The following is a 24,304-nucleotide window of genomic DNA, read 5'->3' as shown; positions in this document are numbered from 1 at the left end:
CAAACAGCAAAATCGTTTTGTTTCATGAAAACAAAACAGTATTGGGCATAACAATTGGCTACTTTCATTTCATGAACTTGTGAATTCGATAATAACATTCTTTTTCATTAATGATAGCAGAAATAATTGTACAAATATTGGAAATGGGGAGATCTACAACAAGTCCAAATCATAGTTTCTACCTCAAAGAAAAGTGTAATATATTGACAAAGGTGTAAAAAAAAAAAAAAAAAACTACTGTATTTTGATTATCAAAGCAATGCTCACTGTTGCAAAAAATTTCAACAAGAACATTTCTCTATAATTTTTTATTTTTTATTTTTTTGAACGTTTGGGTACTATACATCATATACAGGTAAGTGTTTCTCAACAGAGACACGGCAAATTGGGCATTTCTTACACTTCTCACTGCAAGTGCTGCACCAAATTAGATGATAATGAATAACTGTACACTAAAAATAGGGGGCAAATCTAAATGAAATGAAAATCGAAAATCAAAATGGCTGAGATTTTGCTAACACATACCTGCAAAGGATGCGATGCCTACAGGGAAGTAGGACTACACTGATCTCTCGTTCAAAGCAAACCCTGCATAAAACTTTTTCCTGGCAAGTCCATCGAGAGAATGTTGTGTTAATGTGGAAAAAACTTTATAACAAAACCTACTTTAACTCAAAGAGAACTTCAGAGAAACTTCAATTGACTACCATGGTTCAAATCAATGGACAGAGTGAACAAAATACCTACACACAATGTGGGCCTCAATTAACTCACTTCGCTTCGCTTTTTTCTAGAGTTACTACTCTCTAGCTTGCCAAAACACTACCTAGCTTAGATCTACTCTCATTTGTGGTATAAGGTATGAAGCTTTAAGTTGGGTCTTGAGATGTTACTATGTTAAGCATGTATTAGCCACTAAAATCGTTGTATTATTTGTCTATTATCACTACACCAACAAATATTGTCTTATATTTGCTTTATCCCTATAAATTACCTATTTTAGTAGCACTTCCAAGTAATTTAGATAGTGAAATTTCCTTAATAAATACATTTTTCACTTTTTTGGCCTTGAAACAAACATAAAGACCAGTATCATTCGTAAAAACACGCTTTTAGGTAACCATAATATTGATTAGAAACCATTACAAACCCTCAAATTGTGAAAAATAGGGTCAAAACATTTGGGTTAATGAGTTTTTACGTGTTGGTTAGTACTTGGAAAAAACAACATGGGTTTGGTTTCTAATTCCCATTATGTATTGGCTAACACTCCCGATACTGCTACACTACAACCACGTCCATTTACTCTGGCCAATGCCACGATTTAAAACCATGCATATGATGTTTTCTCAATCAACCATAACCACAACTAAAAATTAACTAGAGCCTACTAATAATACGAACCGTCAAGAAAGATTTGTCTCCTCAAAGCCTTAGAGTTCCAATGCACATATACTCATGCAGCAACATCTTGTTTTCCCAACTCTAGACCATGGATAACAAACTCCAGAGGGCACTAAGTTATGTTTAGACACGCACGCACACTATAAACCAGCATACCAAAGACTTGAAACAGTAAAACATTGTAAAACAGTAAAGACTCGTATTTTAATTGGTATTAAAACCCTATCAAAGGGGGGACATATTGAAGCTATAACGTTAAGAATTTTACATTTTGAAGCCTTTCATACTCCTGCTGGCTAAATTTTGTGATTTCTGTTTGCTCACCAAGAGCAGCTTGAAGTCTCCAAACCTGAAATACAAGAGAATAAAGTGAAAAATAGGAAAGCAGACAATAGCATGTACAGTTAAAACTCTGGCATTGGGCAATGAGATCAGTTGGTGAGGAAAAAAAACTAAAATGAAAGCTGAGAAAATAACAACTTAATACAGATAACAAATAAATAAAGGATATATGATACCTCCTCTGCCAGATACTTCCTAGGCATTTTCTTCACTATTTCAGGAGGATAACCGCAAAAGGTGTTATAACTGCATATTTAGGTAACAAGTATGCAAATATCAGCCATTTAGTTAGGATTCTTCTAAGTCCTGAAGGCAATGCAGCAGATAGTGATGTTAAATTTCATGCTGTGTAATTAAAATTTTCATGAAAGTGACAACTCATTTTCAAGAAATGATAACATGTAGTCAAAGGTATATAAATCAATCATACATTTTTAGTTCCAAGTGAATCATCTGATACTAGTGCAATTATGTACATTCCTTTCTATACTCTCAAAGTCTGAAATGGCACGTAGCAGGTAATAAAATATAGCAACACAAATGGGAAAATACACGTGTCAGTATTACATGATCAACCGGCTAATGTGTTCTCCATGAAGAAAAAACTAAAGAACTATGAAGGACAAAAACATGACACATATACGAGTCATATGACATAATATGGACACACCAACACTGCAATTTCATAGGTCTTCTGCTTTCAGGGGATAGATTGGTTCATACGACATCCCAACACAACTTCATTAGATCAGCCTCTTTGTACGAAACCTTCACCATTTCTTATCTCTATGCTTATTTGCATATTTTCCTTGAAAGATTCAAAAAATTGAACCCTAATGTCTGGATCAGTTATTGTAGAGCCCAATTAACCCTTTTTATTAAATTTTATCAAAGCAGGTTTTATTCCATGAATTCTTCATATTTCTAGCAAAGAATCATAACACATATCACATATTTTGATTTTTTTTAGCCATTCACCTGCAAATTCAGTTTAAATTTTTTGTTTAAAATGGATTAATTTCGTTTAGTGTTTTTCCTTCACTAATATGAATATGGCCACACATACCATATAAGATCACAAATGCACAAAGGAATGGAATGCAACTCATGGACTTCTAAAACATTTAAGATAAAAACAATACTTACCCAGAGGCCCCACCTTGGAAAAGTCGAGTTCGTTCTTCTCGACTCCCACCATCAATTGACCACCAACCAAGCAGCCTGCTTGTGAGAGAGTCAAAAAGCAGTGAGAATTACTTTGCTATTCCAATGCCACACTTTAATGCTAACATCGACACAGAAAGTGAACAACCTTCGCACTCTAAATTTGCTTTCTGATGAAATGTTTTGACCATTACCTAGAGCCATGATGCAAGTACCCAAAGCACTCCCGTACTTTTGAAGACAACATAAAATATCCTCCTGTGCCAACACCACTATGCAGTAAAACAACGATTTTCTCCACCAATCTAGATGCAGCAAACAGGACGCCAGCACCTTGCAACACAAAAAGAGGAGAGAAAAGAACTGGAAGTGGAATGTTTTTAACACCAGCAGGTGTCCCCTGAAATATGAAACCACTAAAAGATTTGTTCATCAGACATTCCAAATGGTTAAAAAATTTCATCCAGCCAGCAACCACACTAAACACAAAAATATATCATACCTCCAAGTACATAAAAAGAAGGACTTGGAAACCAACTAATGGAACTTTCATAATATGGCCTCCAATATCTTGCAGACCGCACATTCTATCCTGGGACTGATCCTCTGAAGAAACCACTAAACCATTGTTCCAGTCAAGATATCTTATAGCTGTAGAAGACGAGCTAGCTTCTTGTGTATGAGAGTTTCTATGAATAACTGGATTAGACCACTTTGTACAAACAAGAAACGCAAAACACTCTGCAACACTGTCAATAGATAGGAGAGAGCCTAATAATTAGCACTTCTCATGTACAAAACATTAATGCCGTGTTTGGTTGAAGGACTTGGGAAGGGATTTGGAAAAAAGAAAGGGAAAAGTTAGGTGAAATATGAATAAAATATACCTACATTTCACCTAATTTCACACACCTTTTCCTTTTTCTTTTTCTAAATCCCTTCCCAAATCCCCAACCAAACACAACATAAATAAAATCTAAAAATGAAGATAAGGTTGTAGTAAAAGCATATGAACAATACCTAAAATTTATAAATAAATCCCACCAGCCTAGAGCATTCACATCACCTACAATGTTATTTGAAAGAAAATAGAAACCAGAGCATCATTAAGTTGGAATAGTAACATACCTACATTATGAAGCATGTACACAAACATAAATGGTATAATGACATTATGCTTGCAGAATATAGTGTAAGGTGGTTGGGCAAAAGTTCGCAATTGAAATACGGAAGCTAAATATGCCACGTTTTATAAACAGGGGGTGCTTGTTATTAGAAAATAATATGAACAGATAACAGCAGCATCTCTACAAACCTTGTCTATTCTATGCATTGAATAAAGAGTAATGGGGCTGAAGCTCCATAAAATTATTATAAAACAAACATCTTCTTCCATGTCTAACAGATTTTCCCATCCTTTAAAGATATAAAAGCTTCTTGTAACAAAATGTCCATAAAGAACAAAACTATTAAGCATGCCAATAAATCAATTGCAAAGTAAGACCTAAAATAAACCAAAGAAAAAAATGGACTGGCAGAGATCATCCAAGATCACTAAAAAAATTGTCACTCTTTAGAAAATGAGAGTTTCTCCCTTATTAAACCCCATAACAAAAAAGTGAAAATTGATATCCTATGGATTATTTAATAGCTACTGTACCTAGAGTTTGATCATGCAACATACTACCCACACACTGACTTAATTGAGTCTATGAGGAAGAATTAGAATTCTAAATGACAAGAACAATTAGCACATTAACTTTATTTTATTGTGTACATATCAAGTAATTTTTTTGTATGTTAAAAACAATTGCTAAACAATAAGACAGAAAGATATTTTATGCACGTTAATACATGACAAATAACCCCCCACCCAACACAATCTTTTATACCAATGTGTCATACTCTCTCGATTAGGTCATCATAAGAAAATACTGCTAAGGTGTGCTACAACTAACATGAAAGCTGAATAATGTTAGCAAGCTAGGCTAACTTCAAAACACCAATCTAAAGGGCCAAATCCGGAAATTCGGTGCTCAAAATTGCAATCCATGACTTCACTCTTAGCAATCATCGAATTATGTGCAAATTAGCACTGAATTTGTAAATCCGCAAATTGATTCACTGAGCAGTAACCCATTTCAATTGATTAGGTGACTTATTCTCTACCTTTCCAGACATGAAACTCCATATTCTAGCACAATCATCTCATGAATAGTTTGCAAATCAAAGTCCAAGACTGCTACTAAATTTTCTTTTCTCCTTATTTTCTCTAACCAAAAGTTTTTGTTTGCAAGAAACAATCCAAAGCCAAATCAAGAAAGAGGAGTTGTCTTCATGTCATCTAAAAACTGAAAATAAAATGCCATTAGCGTAAAATAGTGAAAGATGGAAATGAAGTAAAAATGCACTACATTGATACTTGCACATTCCATAGTGAAGTAGAGGAAGAACACCGAAGAAGATAGAAAATTACCACACAGCTTAAGGAGGGTGAATAATGTTGCAGCGACGAAGAAAACCATGGAGATTGCCACCCAAAAGTGCTAAAAACAAGAAGTTGACGTTCAGTAACACTTATCTTCATTAGTATCAAGCATATCTACATCAAAACTTAAACAGGATATTACATTGAAAGGCATGTGTTTTAGAAACATCCACATTTGTGCACATGAATTTATTTATGGAAAATAATAGCAAATCTACATCAAAACTTAAACAGGACATCACATTGAAAGGCATGTGTTTTAGAAACATCCACACTTGTGCACATCATATTTATTTATGGAAAATAATAGCAACAAGCAATACTCTAAAATCTTATAGTGCACACAAAATCAGCTGACAAGCAAAAAGGCCCAAGATCCACATCTTTAATTTGTAATTTAAGAGAATATAAAGCTTGGGTGATGATTATGATATCATCACCTTTTATATTAATCAATCATCTGTTATAAAAGGAGGCCCTAAGTCGCTAATTAAAGAATCACCTTTTATATTGATTGATTGATTGACTGATTAAGGAATCACAATCAATCAATTACAATATAATCTAAATAAGGAAACAAGGAAATATTCTAACACTCCCCTCAAGCTGGTGCAAACATATCTCGCATGCCCAGCTTACCTAGAATGTCATGAAATGATTTACTCCCAACTCCCTTGGTGAGGATGTCTGCAAGTTGTTCGCCTGACTTCACAAAAGGAGTACATATCATGCCACTGGTGAATTTCTCCTTGATGAAGTGGCGATCAATCTCAACATACTTTGTCCTGTCATGTTGAACAGAATTGTGAGCTATGTTGATGGCAGCCTTATTATCACAATATAGCCGCATATAGTCTGTCTGGCCCATCCCCAAATCACTCAAAAATAGTCTGATCCACAAGAGTTCACACACACCTTGTGTCATAATTCTAAATTTAGCTTCTATACTCGATCTAGCCACCACATTCTATTACTTACTCCTCCAAGTAACAAGATTGCCGCCCACAAAGGTACAATATCCTGATACAGATCTTCTATTAGTTATTAACCCTACCCAATCAGCATCTATACAACCTTTCACTCTGAGGTGATCATGTTTGAAAAAGTAAAGACCCTTTTCAGGAGAAGATTTCAAGTATCTCAAAATTCTCATAATAGCCTCCAAGTGAATTTGATAAGAAGCATGCATAAACTGACTAACCATACTACCAGCAATAGCAATATCAGGACGACAGTGAGATAAATAAATGAGCTTACCCACGAGTCGTTGATAACTCCCCTTATCAATAGTTGTTCCTCCTTCATCATCACTAAGTTTCTGATTAGATTCCAATTGGGTATCACAGGCCTTACATCCAAGCATCTTTGTTTCCTTCAAAAGGTCCAGAACATACTTCCTTTGTGAGATAAAAAACCCATCCTTGGAGCGAGCAACTTTGATTCCCAGAAAATATTTCGGCCTTGTTTGGTTTGTTTAAGAGAGTAATTTTGGAGAAAAATTTTCAAAATTTTGTTTGGCTTAGTAATTTTGGAAAAAAAATTTCAAAATCACTTTCCCTCTCCTACACATCAATCAATTACTTTTTCTCTTTCCTCTCTCCTTCTCAATCATTTTTTCTCTCACATACATCTACTCAACTACAACAAAATATCAAATCATCCCAAACTCCCATACTCCAAAACTATTTTCAAAATATACAACCAAACAAACCAAAAAAAATTTCTAAAATCTCTTTCCAAATTTTTTTTTCAAAATTTATCTCCCAAAACCAAACCAAACACACCCTTCAAGTTCCCCAAGTCTTTGATTTCAAACTCACTAGCTAAATATTTCTTCAACATGAGTATTTCCTCACTATCATCGCCTGTAAGCACTATGTCATCCATATAAACAATGAGAGTTGTAGTCTTACCGCGTAAGGAATGTTTCAAAAACAAAGTGTGATCTGCCTGACTCTGTTTGAAACCATATTTAAACATAGCCTGAGTGAATCTCTCAAACTAAGTTCTTGGAAATTGTTTGAATCCATATAACGACTTCTGAAACCTGCATACTTTACCCATTATCTGATGATCCTCAAAACTAGAAGGAATGTCCATGTATACCTCTTATTCTAGATCACCATGTAAGAAAGCATTCTTTACATCAAACTAATGAAGTGGTCAATCTAAATTAGCTACTAAAGAGAGAAGTATTCTAACTAAATTCATCTTAGCCACTGGTGCAAAATTCTCCTGATAATCTACTCTATAAGTCTGAGTGAAGCCTTTTGCCACAAGTCGAGCCTTGTAATGTTTAATGGAACCATCTGCTTTGTGCTTCACAGTATACACCCATTTACATTCCACCGATCGTTTACCCTTAGGTAACTCAGCTAATTCCCAAGTGTCATTCTTACGAAGTGCTTTCATTTCCTCAATCATGGCAAGTTTCCATTTAGAGGTAGCGAGAGCTTCTTGCAAATGGTTAAGAATACTAACAGAGGAAACATTTGACACAGACTCTATAAGAGGAAGACAAATGAGAGTAGGACACAAAGTTTGAGATAGAATGTTAAAACAATATCTCACACCCTTTCTCTTAGCAATAGGAATATCAAGATCAGTAGTGTCAAGAATAGCGATATCAGTAGACTTAAGAGCAACAAGAGGTTCAAAGTTACCTGAACTCTTATCAGAAATAGAAGATGGCAGTAGGTGAGCAGAAGTGGTCTCTTGTATCCAAGTAACTTTCTATCTGTCTTTATCCCTGAAGGGATGACTGTGACACCGAAGAAAACAAGAAGTAAGACTGGGACTCAAAGAAGGTGATATCTATGGACACAAATCACTTACAAGAAGGAGGGTGATAACACTTATACCCCTTTTGAGTAGGCGAGTATCCGAGGAAAAAACACTTGAGAGAGCGAGGGTCCAACTTACCATGAATAGGAGAATGATTGTGGACAAAACAGACACAACCAAATATTTTAGGGAGAATGGAAAACAAAGACTCTGAACAAAGATGGACTTAACGTGGAGCTTGTTTTTGCAAAACCTGGCTGGAAAGACGATTAATGAGATAGGCTACGGTGAGAACGGTCTCGCCCCAGTAGGACTGAGGCACACTCATAAACAAACACATGCAGCAAGTCATATTAAGAAGATAACGATTCTTGCATTCTACAACCCCATTTTGTTGAGAGGTATTGGTGCAACATGTCTGATGTACAATGCCATGAGTGGTAAGATAGCTCTTTAACTCTGAATCGATGTATTCACCCCCATTATCAGAACGTAAGATTTGACAATTGCCCCAAACTGAGTACAAATCATTTTATAAAAATTTTGAAACATAAAGAAAACCTCATTTTTTTCTTTCATGAGATACACCCAAGTAGTATGAGAAAAATTATCGATAAAGGTAACAAAACATTTATGGCCTTTTAAAGACATAACACGGGATGGACCTCACACATCAGAATGTATTAAAGAAAAATGAACTAAACTTTTATTAAAACTTGGAGCAAAAAAAGCTCAGTGTTGTTTGCCAAGTTGACAAGACTCACAAAAAAAACTCAGACACATTATTGTTTATAAAAACAGACAGAAATAAATGCCTAAGTAAATGAAAAGAAAGCTACCTAAGACGCCGATGACACAGTCATAAATCCTCCTTAGAGGTTGGGAACTGGATGGAATGATAAGCAAGCTTGTTCGGCTAATCCAAGAAATAAAGACTATTTTTTGCACTACCACTGCTAATCGTCCTCCTCGTGACATGGTCCTGAAAAAGATAATGATGAGGAAAAAATGTCACACTACAGTTCAAATCCTTAGTAATAAAACTCAAGGATAGAAGATTAACAGAAAAATTGGGAACGTGGAGCACTGAACACAGAGGTAAGATAGGGGTAACATGAATTAAACCATTCCCAGAGATAGAAAAAACAGTACCATCTGCAATCCTAACTTTGTCTCGACCTGAAGAGGGCTTATATGCTGAGAAAATGTCAGAAGACACAAACATATGATCTGATGCACCAGAATCAATAATCCATGGTAAAGACTTATGGGAAAAAAAAGCACTAGGAGAAGAGGCTAAGTTACCTAAACGGGCAAATGACGAGAAAGATGCACTGGAAGCAGTAGAAGACCGGCGGGCCAGCAAATGACGCAAAACATCCTCAAGCTCAGGAGAAGTCATACTAAATAAACTATCAAAAGTCGGACCAACTGAAGCGGAAGTAGAATCAAGGGTGTCAACAGCACTAGACTAATGGGCCCGTGGATTAGAACCACGTCCTCTAGACTGGCCAGATAGACCGCCTCTAGTACCAGACCGATCACCCCGACTCCCTGATGGAGCCCCATGAAGCTTCTAACATGTCTCACGAATGTGTTGAGGCTTGCGACAGTAATCACAGATAATAATATCCTTTCCTGAAGGATGGGAAAGAGGTAGTGACAAACCAGTCCCATCTCGAGAAGGAGTTGAAAGTAATGTTGAACGGTCTCCAGAAGCCGATGGTAACATAGCAGAATGACAACTCTCCTCATTTTGTACATATGCAAAGGCCTCTTGAAGAGATAGAAGAATATCCATGCCAAGGACACAACTCCGAACCAGATTAAACTCCACATTGAGACCTTCAAGAAACTTGAAGACCCTCTCCTGTGCAAGAAACTTCTAGTAACCAACTGAGTCAACTGTACAGACAGGCTTGTAATCTAGGAGATGATCTAGGCGTTTCCAACCATTAGTTAGAAAGGTGTAATACTGGAAAACTGTCTGCTCCCCTTGTACTGAGCGCTCAATAGACCGGCGCAGTTAAAAGACTGAGAAAATTTTCATTCGAGAATATGTAACAGTGACTGCTTCCCAAATATCCTGGGTAGTATCCATGGATAAGTAGCCTTTATCAATCTTAGGAACCATGGAATGAATGAGTCACCACATGATTAAAGAGTTGGTAATCTCTCATTAGTCATAGCCAAGATTCGTAATACCGGGTGCTTGAACTCTTCCATTAACATATTTCATCTTCCTCTTACTCTTCAGAAAAAGTGTCAAGACACTGAGACCAGGAAAGATAATTCTGACCATTAAACAGAGCAGTGGTGATTTTGAGGCTAGGGTTCAGGTTCTCTAATGTAATAGTCATAACTAGACTGGAGCTCTCCCCTTTATATAGGTGAGAAATAATGGTAGATTCACTAGTTAGGTCAGCTATAAGAACTCTACAATTTTAACCTAAAAAACCTTGCACGAATCACAATAATGGAAAGAGAAATGGAATGGGCTGGAATAAGCAGAATCACATACAGACCACTATGGGAGCATAACAATCAGATTAATGAGTCATCTATGGACCCAAAAAAAATAAATCAAATACGAGAAAACAAACCTCCAATCAAAACTAGTGTTGAACTGTGTTTAAGAAAGTAGAGGGAAAGAAACTTAGGGCAACAAAAGATGGGCAGCCCTCAAACACTCATCCACAGGAGCCGAAATACACAAAGAGAGGCTAGGACAGCCCTCACAAGGGTCAACTAGGCCAGAGTGGCCTTCGGTTGAAGCTGAAACAGCTCTGTGGAACCTTGGTTCCGATAAAGACTCAAGGGCCAACGGTGGAGGATAGGTGGTGATAGGTGATGGCTGGTTGGTGGCAGCAGCTGTATGGGTGACGGTTCTTAGGGTTTTTGCTCTAATACCATGTAATTTAAGAGAATACAAAGCTTGGATGATGGTGATGATTATGATATCATCACCTTTTATATTAATCAATCAACTGTTACAAAAGGAATCCCTAAGGCACTGATTAAGGAGTCACCTTTTATATTGATTGAATGATTGAATGATTAAGGAATCATAATCAATCAATCAATCAATCAATCAATTAATCAATTACAATCTAATCTAAATAAGGAAATAAGGAAATATTCTAGCATAATTATTACTTTAGCGACACATGACTGTGGCATACACCTAAGGAAAACCTTACTTTATTTTCAAAACTTCAAAATTTTGCAACGAGAGTTGCTTTAGAATAGCCATAAACTCAGGCAACCCAACCAGAGAACTTCATCAAGGTTTTCCTTGTTTGGCAACTCACTGTTTTAGCTTAAAAGTCAAAAAGTCACTAAAAAAACTACAAAGTCAACAACCTATACAAAAAAGTCAGAGATTCCCTTTTCTTTTTACATTTTGCACATCTTTTCGTAAAAAAACAAAAGTCATTCCAAACATACTAATTTTTTTACCTCATATTTTAACCAAAAAACTTACTAAAATAACATGTTCCCAAACGAGGCCCAAGCTATGGTAACGTATGAAGCACGGACACGGACATGGACACGGACACGCATACGGACACGGACACGGCAATTTTAAAAAAATAGGGACACGGACACAGCTGGGGACACGGCAAAATTTTTTTTATATAAATATTTTTATTTTAATACAAGTTAATTATTTTATTTAATTATTATATTTTTAAATAAATATGATTCTATTAATTTTTTATTTTATTTTATTTTATCTACTTTTTTTTTATTAATATATGTATATATATTATATAAAATATAAGATATAAGATATGTTTTTTTTATTAATATTAAATAAATACATATATACATATATATATTATATACCTAATAGATATATTATACATGACTCAGATATATATATATATATATATATTATATACCTATAATAGATACATTAAACCTAATAGATACATGAATCGAATCAGATCAGAGGAGAGAGAGGGCGATCGACGCGAGAGCAAGAGAGAGCAATCGACGTGATCGATGCGAGAGCGAGAGCGAGAGACGCGAGCGAGAAGGAAGGCGAGAGAGAGGGACGAGAGAGAGAGAGAGAGACTTACTGATGGAGATCGACAAGCGAGTCAAGGTCGAGGTCATGGATGGAGGTCGATCGCGATCGTCTGGGGTGTTCGATCGACTGATGGAGCTTGGAGCTTCGATCTTCGACTGGATTCATGGAGCTTCGATCTTCGACAGGTTTGTCTCTCTTCACTCTCTTCCTTCACACTCTCTCCTTTGTCTTTTCCTACTTGCCGTGTCTCACGTCGTGTCCAGATCTGGACACGCGTGTCCCCTACAAGAAAAACAATTAAATTAAAGGGACACGGCAGATGGCGTGTCCCGTACGTGTCCCCAGGGTGTCCCCGTGTCCCCGGCGTGTCCCCGTGTCCGACACCGCCACGGCGCTGATTTTGTCGTGTCTATGCTTCATAGATAGTAACCACTATAAATTTTCCCTCAATGGTACAAACTTCATCTGCAGCAATTCAGGCTACTTCAAAGGTTTTGACAATAAGCAGGTTAGTTCAAAGATCGAAAGTTTCATTAAAATTAAAATAAAAACAATAAAAAATAATAATAATAATGAATAAAAGCAAAAGAAATTGCAAGCCAGCTAACAACCAAAATTAGAGGGCCGCGTTAGCCTTCATATGCTGTAGAAATCACACTGTCATTCCTAAGCAAGATTTGGGATGTCATTAACAGAAATTTGGGATGAAGGTCTTGGTTGAATTTTTTAAAGGGGAATTTTTGGCTTCTTTTTGAGCTTCAGCATTGTTTTAATTGAAGGGGATCCATTATTTGTGATCTATAACTCTTTTGTTTACTTTTTCTTTCTTTTTTTCTTTCTTTCTTTCTTTCTTTCTTTCTTTATTTATTTATTTTGGGTGCTTGTCCTCCTTATTTTGTATTTTTCTCCTTTTTCCTGATGTTAATAAAATTTCCTTCTTTGTTACTGATTAAAAAAGTAAATTTTATTTATTTATCTAATTCCAACTTAAAAAAATAAAAATTGGGAAAAAAAGAAAGAAAGAACAACCAAACAAGAATCAGATGACTTTGTAGCAATTCACATAAACTAGACTATGGCATTCCAAGAATAGTTTTTTGTTAAATCAACTAATGCAGCTAAACTTACAGGAAGTGTCTCCCATATTGCTTCACCACTCATGCTTTCATCATCCCCAGGCAATAGAGCCTTACACATTCTGTACAAGGAAGCACCTTAGTAATAGGAATGATCCATCATTAATTTACAAGATAGACAGTAACATGATTTCAACAATTTGAGAATAAAACATTAGTACATCCATTGGTTTAGCTAAATCAATTAATTAATAGTGCTAGTAATAATGGCAGCAACAGCATCTGCTATAGTAGATTTCAGGTAATATTACTTTTGAAATTCTAAGCACCTAAGAAATTGTTCCCAGTGGAATAGGCCAATTTTCAGCAAATTAATAGAAATTTTGGACAATGCCAAGTGATTAATTGATTATTCAATCAACTAACAAATCAATTAATCAATTTAGCAATTGAACAATCTAATCTATCAATTTCATCAAATAAAGGACAATCAACCTGGAGACAACATATTTAGTGTGGAAACTCTACACAAACCCCATTCTATAGGGAGAACACCACAATCCAACACCCAAAATCAATCTACTATAAGGTAACAAGAATAATGGTTATGAATTAATGCTAGAGAAAACACCTGAAATTGTCCACTAGGATGGTTATTTCAAATGCCAGCAACGGAAGGAAGACAATCTTCAAGTTTACAGCTGCAAAACCATTGACTGTACAAAATAACATATTTACTATTCAAAAAAGACAGAGTTCTTATAAGAGGAATTCATGTTTTAGTCACAAACAGGCATAAAGCTTACAAATAAAAATTAACTAGCATATTTGTCCTATGGTACGAAGTTCCCATGAATGAATAAAGACAAGAACCTGAACTTTCTTTTTATTTTTTTTACTTCTAAATGCTTCCAAAAAAATTTATTAGGACAAGGTGAAAAAGAAGTTGAACTCTGGAGTCTGGACCAACTTGCCAGAGTTAGGCACCCAGGTATCACTCATATGCAATGATGGAAAACAAAATAATTAGCTCGTACAAAATAAAAGCACTATATTGTAATGCATCAAAGATTCAACACACCAAAACAACATTGAATAACAGTGACAGGGTGCTGATTCCCTACCATAGATGCTCTCAAGATATATACAGAGGAGCAGTTCAAATGCAATAAGCAATGGCGTTGCAATGATGGTATGACATGGTGCCCACTGTGCAAAAAAAAAAAAAAAAATGAAACCTTCATGATGCACATTCAAATATAAGCTGAGAAATTCTAACATCCAAAAAACTAAATACGTATTTGTTAAGAATATCTCGAGAAAAGATATTGAGAGGCATGATGCATTACATTACGACCATGGGGAACAGATGGCGCAGGTAAAGAGAACCTTCCTCGGGCAACAACTGCATGAAAAAGCCAAAGTGGGAAGAAAATGACCCTGCAAACCAAATTCAACACATTGTTATTAAGAAACTAAAACCACATTGTGATATTAGAATAATTATATGTTCAAGCAAACAAGAAAAATCTTTTAACAAATTTTACACAATTCATCAATGTTGCAACATTCAGGATACTCAAAGGTGTCAGCAAGCTTTCACACTCCTTGTAAGAAAATTGGAAGGTTGGTGATTGTGTCCGTTTGAAATTGGAAGGTTGGTGATTGGGTTGATTAAATTTTGATTGGTTGGTTGGTTGAATCTGTTGATTAAAACCTATTGATTGGTTGAATCTTCAACTCTCTTTCTCTATGGGTAATAGCAGTGGGGAGGGGCTAGGGTGGAAGAAGTGGTAGTGGTGATGGCGTGCAGAAGGTGTTGGGGCTGAGGTGCTGGTGATGACAATGGATTGATAACAATACCCCTTATTCATTAGTTTTAATTGGTTCAAATTGTATTCCATCTAAAAATTCAGGATTTAATACAAACAAATTAGAAACTCCTTCGGATTATAAGGGTTATTTTTCATAATTTATCCTAAAAATTCTATTACAATATTAAAAAAAACATTTAAGTTGCTGCTTTAAGTCTCAAAATGTCTTGTATCGGCCCTGCAATTAACCACAATCCTTTTATTTGCCACCAAGCATACAATAAAACACACAAGCAAAGAAATTTGTGGGAAACCAATTCACCCATTTCACACACACATATGCAGAGACATGTACCTATGCATACAATACAAGCAATTCTATGGAAAACACATAATTTGTCACCCCAATTCAATTTCCCCAAGGATAATTCAAACAAAACCCATTAATTTCAAAAGTTCCCATCGTTGTTACAGCGAAAAAAAATTCAACCCACAACGAATAAGATAAAATTATAAAAACCCACCAGTAATTTATCAAAGCAAAATAAACCCACATAAATATAGACATAGACATATAGATACTGACCACCAAGAGTAGGAGAGGAGGTGATCGAGCTTGAGAACGAGGAAGAGAGTGAAACAGAAGAGGAAGGTGTGAGCAGCGAGGGCCTGTACGGACTTGGCGACTCTTCGCCAGCACATTGCTATCCTCCGAAGCATCAACGAAAGGGTTTAATACACTGAAAATAAAATCAAATCAAATAAAAACGCAAGCAATCGTGTAGTGTATTAGTGCAAATAGTAAGAGTCGATCTGAGAATCAAATACCGGAGGTAGATTTTAGGGTGCGAACGAAAAAGAAGAAGTTAGTGGGGAAGCCATTAAAGATGTGTCTGTGTATCGATTACGCAAAACAAGAAAAATATTCAATTAAACCCTCCTCTCTCTCTCTCTCTCTCTCTCTCTCTCACATAGTCGCTTTCAGATTACGCCACCATGGCGCTTTTTAATTCTGCTTTTAATTCCTCCATTATATGTTTGGATCACTTCTCGGACCCGGTCCACACTATTCTCTAGTGGTTTAAGAGGTTTTAAATAGGTGTATTTTAAAAAAATTTATAAAATATGAGTTGGATTTAAAATAATATGGTAAAAAAGTAATGTGATTTAAATAATATAATTACTTTTTAATTTTTTGACTTTTTTAATATATGCCAAACAAGACCTTAATAAAAAAAACTTGTGTTTGTTTAAGTTCGGTTGACTTTGGTTCTTTATTTTTGTCCAAATACGGTTTAAAAAATAATTATAAATTTCAAGTTTATCCATCGAGCTATATTTTAAAAAATAAGGAGATTTATTGAAAAATCTTTTTTCAAGTATTTGTATTATAATTAATTCATAAGATATTCTTTTATTTTAATAAATCCTATTATTTGAATATTTGATCTACAAAATCTTAATTCTCATATTTAAAGTATTTTATAGACAATTTTACAATTGTAAATATATTTTGAATGGTTAGTAAATTGGTAGTGTGAATATTCATATTTTACAATCTAAATATTCACATTGACGTGTAAATGTTCACATTGATATGTTAACATTCACATTGACAGTGTGAATATTCACATCACTAAACATTGACATTGTAAATATGAATATTATTAGGGATATTTTAGTAATTATATCATTCATAGATTTATTGGAATATAATAAAATAATGTGAACTAAATAAATATAAATAAGTGAAAACATATTTATGAAAAAATGCCCCCTAAAAAATATATATATTCTATAATTAAATTTAATTACACATCATATTTCTTAAATAAATATACAAACATCATTATAAATTGAAATATTTTGTATATAAATTGAAGGACTTCTTAAATAAATTCAACTAAATATCACTACAATTGTAAATTTCAATATAATTAATAAACATAAAGTTTAGATCTTAATAAAAATATATATATATTTAATATATTATAATTAATTAAGTAATTCAATAGCAGATCGGATCAGCCTGAGTTGAAAGTATAAATCTCAAACTCAGTCCATTAATATATCAGGTTGAAAATATTAGCCTAATCCAGCCCTATGACTTAAAACAACATTTCCAAATCCTAAAAAAAATAAGGCCTAACTAGGTGGCTAACGAGATAATGCCCGACGTAAATTAAATAAGAAATTTACTTTGAAAAATAAAAAATTTGGAATTCTTTCAAGTTTCACTTGATCATTATGTTCGGAATTGTAATTTATTTGAATGATTTGAATCGTTCATTTTGTAAGATTCTTCGTATATATTGATTTAATAATCGTAATTTTTTTAATTTGATCACTTTTGTTCTTAAAAAAATAGATTATCTATTTAAAAAGTACAGTTGTTATATATTTTTTAAAAACACACGCGATAAAATGAAAAATTATTTTATTAAAAAAATTCAATAAATGATTTACATGAAATTTTTTACAAAATGAATAATTTGAATATTCTAAATATAACTTATAATTCACAAGATCGAACATGTCAATTAAGTTCAGATTTAAATTTTTTAAATTTAAAAAAAAAACAGTTAGTGTGTTTGGTTTGAATTTTTTGGATTAAGTTTTTTAAAAATTAAATTTTTTGGTTTTGGTATTTTTTTATTTTTAGTGAATATTTTTAAAATTTTAAACATTTTTTTTACTTTTTTAGATGCACCTTATTTAGATGTATCTAAAGATCAAAAAAATTGTGAAAAAATATTTTAAAAAATTAATAAATACATAAAAACACAAAAAAATATACTGAATTTTGAAAAGATTCTCGTATATATATATTTTTTTTATATTTTTGGTATTTAGTGAATTTTGAAAAGATTTTTTTCACAAAATTTTTACTTTTTAAGCATATTTACGTTAGGCATGTCTAAAAAGTTAAAAAAAAAATTACTTAAAATATTAAAAAAATTCATTAAAAAACACACACACACATGAAAAATAAAAAAATAAAATTTTCTAAAAAATATTTTTGAAAAAAGAGAACCAAGCAAAGTAACGTAACAAAAAAAGAAAAGGATTTTAGATAATTATATATTTGTGGACAATTTTTTCTTAATTACGTTAAAGATAATATTTTATTTTTTTGTTCAAACAATAAAAAAATTTGTTGATAACCATACCTAACTTCTTCGAACGGATTTCTTTAGACCCCACCAATTAATTTCAAATTTTAGTTCACATGTCTTTCCCTTTCTCTTCTTATCACACAGTTAAGCTATCCAACTTATAAATCATCGTTCATATTTGTCCATCGACACTTCTACACTTACCAAATGGATGTGTCACGTTTTAGACGAATGCGGGACAATGAGTGAAAATTTTAAAATTTATTTTTTTTGATTCACACAGATGTTTATAGATTAATTTTTTTTAATCCGCCTTTTAGATGGAATAAAGATTGGAGCCCCATTTTTCCCACCTCTTTGACCCCTTTCTTTTTTGATTGGTCACTTTTTTTTTTTTTCTTCTCTTCTAATCACCACCCGCCACGTGTGTGTGGGGTGGTGGGGGTTGAAATTTGAGGGGGTCTAAATCACTGTTATTTTAGATGAAAAGCGGATTTGAGTTTTATTTTGTTGCAACTGAACCGTCAAACTACGAACACTCCTAATAATTTGTAAGATTTTATGTTTTCAATTTGTTTAGATATTCTGTTTGTGTTTTCAATCAAAAAAAAGTTTAGATATTCCGTTATGTTTTCAATTTGTTTTTAATTTAAAAATATTTTTATCAAGGGTAAATTACAAATACACCATCTGAGATTTAATTAAAATACGAATCGCTCTCTGTGATTTTAAAAATTACATTTCATCCCTTGAGATTTCTAATTTCATAACAAATCACCATTTTATTAATAAATCATCAAGTCAATTAACAGTTTTAAATGATGTTAAAAATATATTTTCATTAATAATTTAGGTAACTTTATTATAATATAGGAGAGCGATTATAAATTTCATTTTTTAGTTAATTCTGTTAAATAAAAAATTCTAATAAGGGGATATTTGTACTTTTTCAAACCACATGGGCCAATCTGTATTTTAAGCAAACTCAATAAGTATATTTGTAATTTACCCTTTTATCAAATAGCAAGTGTTGATATTTAGTATTTTTTTTTTTTTTATGGAAAATGGAATGCTTAAAATTGCCATTAAAAAAACAAAAAAAAAATCAACTTAAATAGTTTTTGAATTAAAAATAATAATTAATGAAATAGTTTTGATACTGCATGATTTTCTTATATATATTTATTATTGGTATTTGACAATTTACTTGATAATCTTTTGGTTATGTTGAGTTAGATTTTATCCACACAAAAAAAAAAATTGGCAAGTTGTTATATTATGTTCAAAATTTGTAGAAGTTTAAACTGCCAAACCGATTTACATCCATCCGTCAATCCATTCAATTCGCATCTATCAATCTGGTTGACATATACGGATTGATTTTTTTCAATCCACCAATCCGACGGACAAATAATGAATTGAAAATTCACCGATTATAACCGACCTGCGAGCAACCCTACCCCTACCCCACAACCACCATTATAATAACACCACCACCTCACTTCTCGTGCCATCACTACCGCTACTCCTGCACCCACTACCACCCATTATCACCATAATCCATCACTGCACAATTCACCCTACAATATCTGATATCCCCTCCTTTGTCCCTCTTTTGCAACTTACTTTCTCTTTATATTTATATATATATATATATATATGATACTAATGGTAATCTGTGTTATGCACAGTATGTAAAAAAATTAATAATATATTTTTATACAAAATAATATAAATAGTTATATTTTTGTATGTAAATTATGAAAACAAAAAAGACTAAAATTTACAATTTAAGTCTCACAATTTTATCACAATTCATTTATTATTTTTTAATTTGTCACAAATTTAATTATGTAACTTTCAACCTTCTTGCTAGAATTGCAAACTTAAGTGAGTTCAACTCAACCGACTTGAGTCGAGCTTAAAATTTTTTAAAAATTGAACAATAAAGTTTTTAATTAAGTAAGAACTTATGCAGAAATTTAAAAATTCAAATTAAATTTAAGTGAACTTGGGCAGAAACACTAAATAACCTGAGCAATCAAAACAAAATTATATATATAAACATATAAATTATTTGCTATTTTTTTAAAATAATAAATAAAATTAATAAAGGGGAAAGCACCAATAAATCCCAAATTTGATAATGTTAACCCATTTAGTCCCGAAGGTTTTTTGATGGACTAATAGGTTCTATTTCTCTAAAAGCTTACTATAGGCCTTTTTATGTTAAACATTATTCATCAAACATCAAACATTAGCAATGTCAGGATTATCCGTATAATGTCGGTGAAAACATTAGCAACGTTAGAATTATTCATCCAACATCAAACATTATCAACGTTAGGATTATTCATCAAACATCAACCATTAAACATTAGGATTATTCATCAAACAACAAACATTATTCATCAAACATCAAACACAACCATTAAATATCAGGATTATTCATCAAACATCAAACATCAAATTTATTTTTAAAAAATTGAAACTATTGCTCGAGATCCATCATTAAATTCATTAGAACATTAAACATTATTCATTCAACATCATATTCATTAATCTAACATCATCAGATTCATTGATGTCCCATTGTTAAGTTTCTGCTACTGGTTCAATTTCAGTTCACCAGTTCGTTCAGATTTCTTGAAGAATAAAAGGAAGAAGAAAAAAAACCCACAGAGAGAAGTGGTTTTATCGGCCGAACCCTAAGGCAGTCTTGCAAAGCTCGGAACGGCGTCGTACCGTGCCGCGATCGGAACTCCGTCCAGTGCAAACAGGTCTCCAACAACGGTTTGGCGTCATACCGTGCCGCGATTGGAACTCCGTCAAGTGTGAACAGGTCTCCAGCAACAGCAAACCGTTTCGCCTCTGATGATTCGAGTGATCATCCATCATCATCATGTATGTGAAACAACTCAAACCCTAACCCTTCTCTCCAGCAATATATATATATATAAATAAATATATGAATCTATTGGTATATCTATGTATATATCAATCTATTGATGATGTTCGAATATATTGGTGATGATGTTCGAATGTTGATTGATGTTGGAACTCCGTCAAGTGCGAACAGGTCTCCGGCAACAGCAAACCGTTTCGCCTCTCATGATTCGAGTGATCATCCATCATCATCATGTATGTGAAACAACTCAAACCCTAACCCTTCTCTCCAGCAATATATATATATATATATATATATATAAATAAATATATGAATCTATTGGTATATCTATGTATATATCAATCTATTGATGATGTTTGAATATATTGGTGATGATGTTCGAATGTTGATTGATATTTGTTGATAGTGATGATGTTTTAATGTTTGATGTTGTTTTGATGATGATGTTGTGATGTTAAAAAAGGACTAAATGGTTTATAAAAAAACACTCAGGACTAGATTGAGTAACATTTTTCAAAATGGGACTTATGAGTAATTTTTCCATTAATAAAAAGGTTAATATTAATGAACAAAAGAAAAAAGGCAATATGCTTAAGATTTCCAATAGAATTTTTCTTGAAAATATATATAAAAAAATATACCTTTTAGAAAAGGATCATCGAATAAGAGTTGTTTGAGAAGTGTCATATTATCTCACTTTTTTTTTTTTTGGTGAATTACACCAACGGTCTCTATAGTTTGGGGTCTGTGTCACTTTGGTCCCTGACTTTTCAATTGTGATACATTTGATCCTGAATTTTGAATCTTGTTCCAAATAAGGACAATTGAAGATAATATTATATTTTTCAAGGGCAAATTCGTCAATTTGATAAAATATAAATTAATTTGATAAAAATAAATGTCAAAAAATTATTTTTGAATTTTTTAAAATTATTTCTACCTACTAAAGATAAAATTATATAAAATTGATAAATCTTTTAGACATTTAATTTTTTTTTACCAAATTAATTTTTATTATATATTTAGATAATGATCATGTAAAATTAATTTTTAAAAATTAATCATGTAATTTTTATCAATTTTATATTATTTTATCTTTGGTGGGTAGAAATAATTTTTTAAAATTTTAAAATATTTTTTTGACATTTTATTTTTGCCAAATTAGTTTATATTTTATCAAATTGACGATTTTCCCATTAAAATTAAGCAAATGTATGTTCAATTGTCCTTATTTGAAACAACATTCAAAATTCAGAGTCAAATGTGTCACAATTGAAAAGTCAGGGACTAAAATGACTCGAGCCCCAAACTATAGGGACTATTAGTGTAATTTGCCTTTTTTTTTTTTATCTTTTTTGGATCACATCACATTTTTACTTTTCTACACATCTTTTCGTAAAAAGGAAAAAAAAATATACTTAATTAGCTTTTTTAGATCACATTACATTTCTACTTTTCTGTACATATTTTCGTAAAAAGTAAAAAAATATACTTATTTAGCACTTCCCAAACTAGCACTAAGTTGATATTAAAAAGGTTTACTTTTTATAATGGCATAAATAAATTAAATATGATTTTTTAGAAATTCTTTTTAATTTAAAAATTACAATAAAATATTAAATAGAATAAAAAAGAAATTTCTTACAAAATAAAAGTATTTGAAATAAAAAAAGGTAAGAATAAAATTTAATATGTTATTTTCATTTAATCTGAAAATAACTATAGATAAACAATAAATTATCATCTATAACCTTTTTTTTTTTAAATAAAAAAAGGTTTAACGAGCTATCACTCTTAATAAATAAATAAATAAATTAACGTTTCTTTCTAATTTATTTTAGTAAAGTAACTTTTTATCAATTTGAGCCAAAGATACCTTTATACTTTATTTTGATTTTTTTAATTGACAATTGAGATTATATATATATAACAAAATACATCATGTTTGGTACGTACTAAAAAAATTATGTTTTGTTCTTTAAAAAAAATATATATTAAAAATATTATTGTTCAAGTCCTTATAGTTTAGAAGGATATAATTTTTTTATAAAATTAAAAAATAAATAAATAAATAATAGCGATTAATAATTTGAATACATGTATTTAAAACAAATTATGTTTAGACCAATAATATTATGACATATCATTATGATATATATGAATATTGAACTCATTCTAATTAAAGTAATATAATTTGAAGAAAGATTTAAATTTGAAATTTTATTTTATAATTTAATGAAGGATACAAAATTTAAGAAATAAATATTGATCTCATTCCAATTATAGTAACATAATTTAAGTAAGAATCCAAATTTAAAATTTTATTTTAAGAATATAAAATTAATTTATAAATCAATCATATTGTCACATGTATTAACAAAAATATTAAACAAAATAAAGAAAATGAGAAAAAATAATTACAACTTTCAACTTTAATGAAATGACAATATTTTGCAATTATAATAGTATATAGATATGGAGCACTTTTTCATAAATCTATTTTCATCTACTTATGTTCCATTTAATTCACATTATTTTTTTATAATCTAATAAGTCCTATGGGTGACATATTTACCAAAATACCCTTAATAATATTCACATTTACAGTATAAACGTTTCGTGATGTGAATGTTAACACCATAAATGTGAATGTTAACATATAAATGTGAATATTCACATTGTAAAATATAAATATTTACATCACCAAATTGCTAACCGTTAAAAAATATTTATAAGGGTAAAAATGTCCATAAAATACCTTAAAAATGAGAATTAGGATTTGATAGATCAAGTATTCAAATAATAAGACTTACTGCTATTCAAGAATATCTTATGAATTAATTGAGATACAAACACTTGAAAAAAGGATTTTCTAATAAATCTCTCCATAGATACATAGATATTTAGATAAATCACGAAATAGATCATTATTTAAAATTTATATATTATGAGATAAATCATTATAAATTAAAATTAAAATTAATGGAATGCTTTCCATATTTATTACCACTCAAATTATCCGAAATGATTGGGCGTAAAGCGTATGTAGGTGGCTTTTTAAGTTTGTCGTCAAATCTCAGAGCTCAATCCTGGACAGGCGGTGGAAACTACCAAGCTGGAGTACGATAGGGGTAGAGGAAATTTCCGATAAAATGGTGAAATGCGTAGAGAT

The 24,304-nt window shown here is 32.0% G+C and overlaps 1 protein-coding gene and 1 long non-coding RNA gene across 4 annotated transcripts; both read right to left on the bottom strand.

Moving 5' to 3' along the window:
* Positions 1-84: 84 nt before the first annotated feature.
* On the bottom strand, positions 85-16,122 carry LOC114263728 (uncharacterized). Of its 3 annotated transcripts, none has more exons than XR_014327756.1 (15): positions 15,937-16,122; positions 15,695-15,848; positions 14,644-14,734; positions 14,419-14,503; positions 13,926-14,010; positions 13,347-13,416; positions 5,387-5,456; positions 3,931-3,976; positions 3,413-3,659; positions 3,105-3,310; positions 2,893-2,967; positions 1,923-1,992; positions 1,405-1,753; positions 526-605; positions 85-417 (listed from the first exon to the last, which is right to left on the bottom strand). XR_014327756.1 is itself a non-coding variant. In XM_082866723.1 (15 exons), the coding sequence occupies exons 2-15, from the start codon at positions 15,826-15,828 to the stop codon at positions 339-341; spliced, it is 1,419 nt and encodes a 472-aa protein (XP_082722849.1). In that variant the 5' UTR covers positions 15,829-15,848; positions 15,937-16,122; the 3' UTR covers positions 85-338. The 3 variants fall into 3 exon arrangements, 2 of the variants coding, with proteins under 2 accessions (XP_082722849.1, XP_082722852.1); XM_082866723.1 differs by having other exon boundaries at positions 1,673-1,753; XM_082866726.1 differs by having other exon boundaries at positions 1,673-1,753; positions 13,926-13,995.
* Positions 9,029-9,619, bottom strand: LOC145789633 (uncharacterized). The gene is made up of 3 exons (XR_014327757.1): positions 9,488-9,619; positions 9,335-9,379; positions 9,029-9,164 (listed from the first exon to the last, which is right to left on the bottom strand). It is a non-coding gene; the product is annotated as an uncharacterized LOC145789633 (long non-coding RNA).
* Positions 16,123-24,304: the final 8,182 nt, after the last annotated feature.

The sequence above is a fragment of the Camellia sinensis genome, chromosome 4, assembly GCF_055761805.1.
Source record: "Camellia sinensis isolate YWXY chromosome 4, ASM5576180v1, whole genome shotgun sequence".
NCBI lineage: Eukaryota > Viridiplantae > Streptophyta > Magnoliopsida > Ericales > Theaceae > Camellia > Camellia sinensis.
Note: the sequence above shows the minus strand (reverse complement) of the source record. Positions and strands in the feature narration are given on the sequence as shown.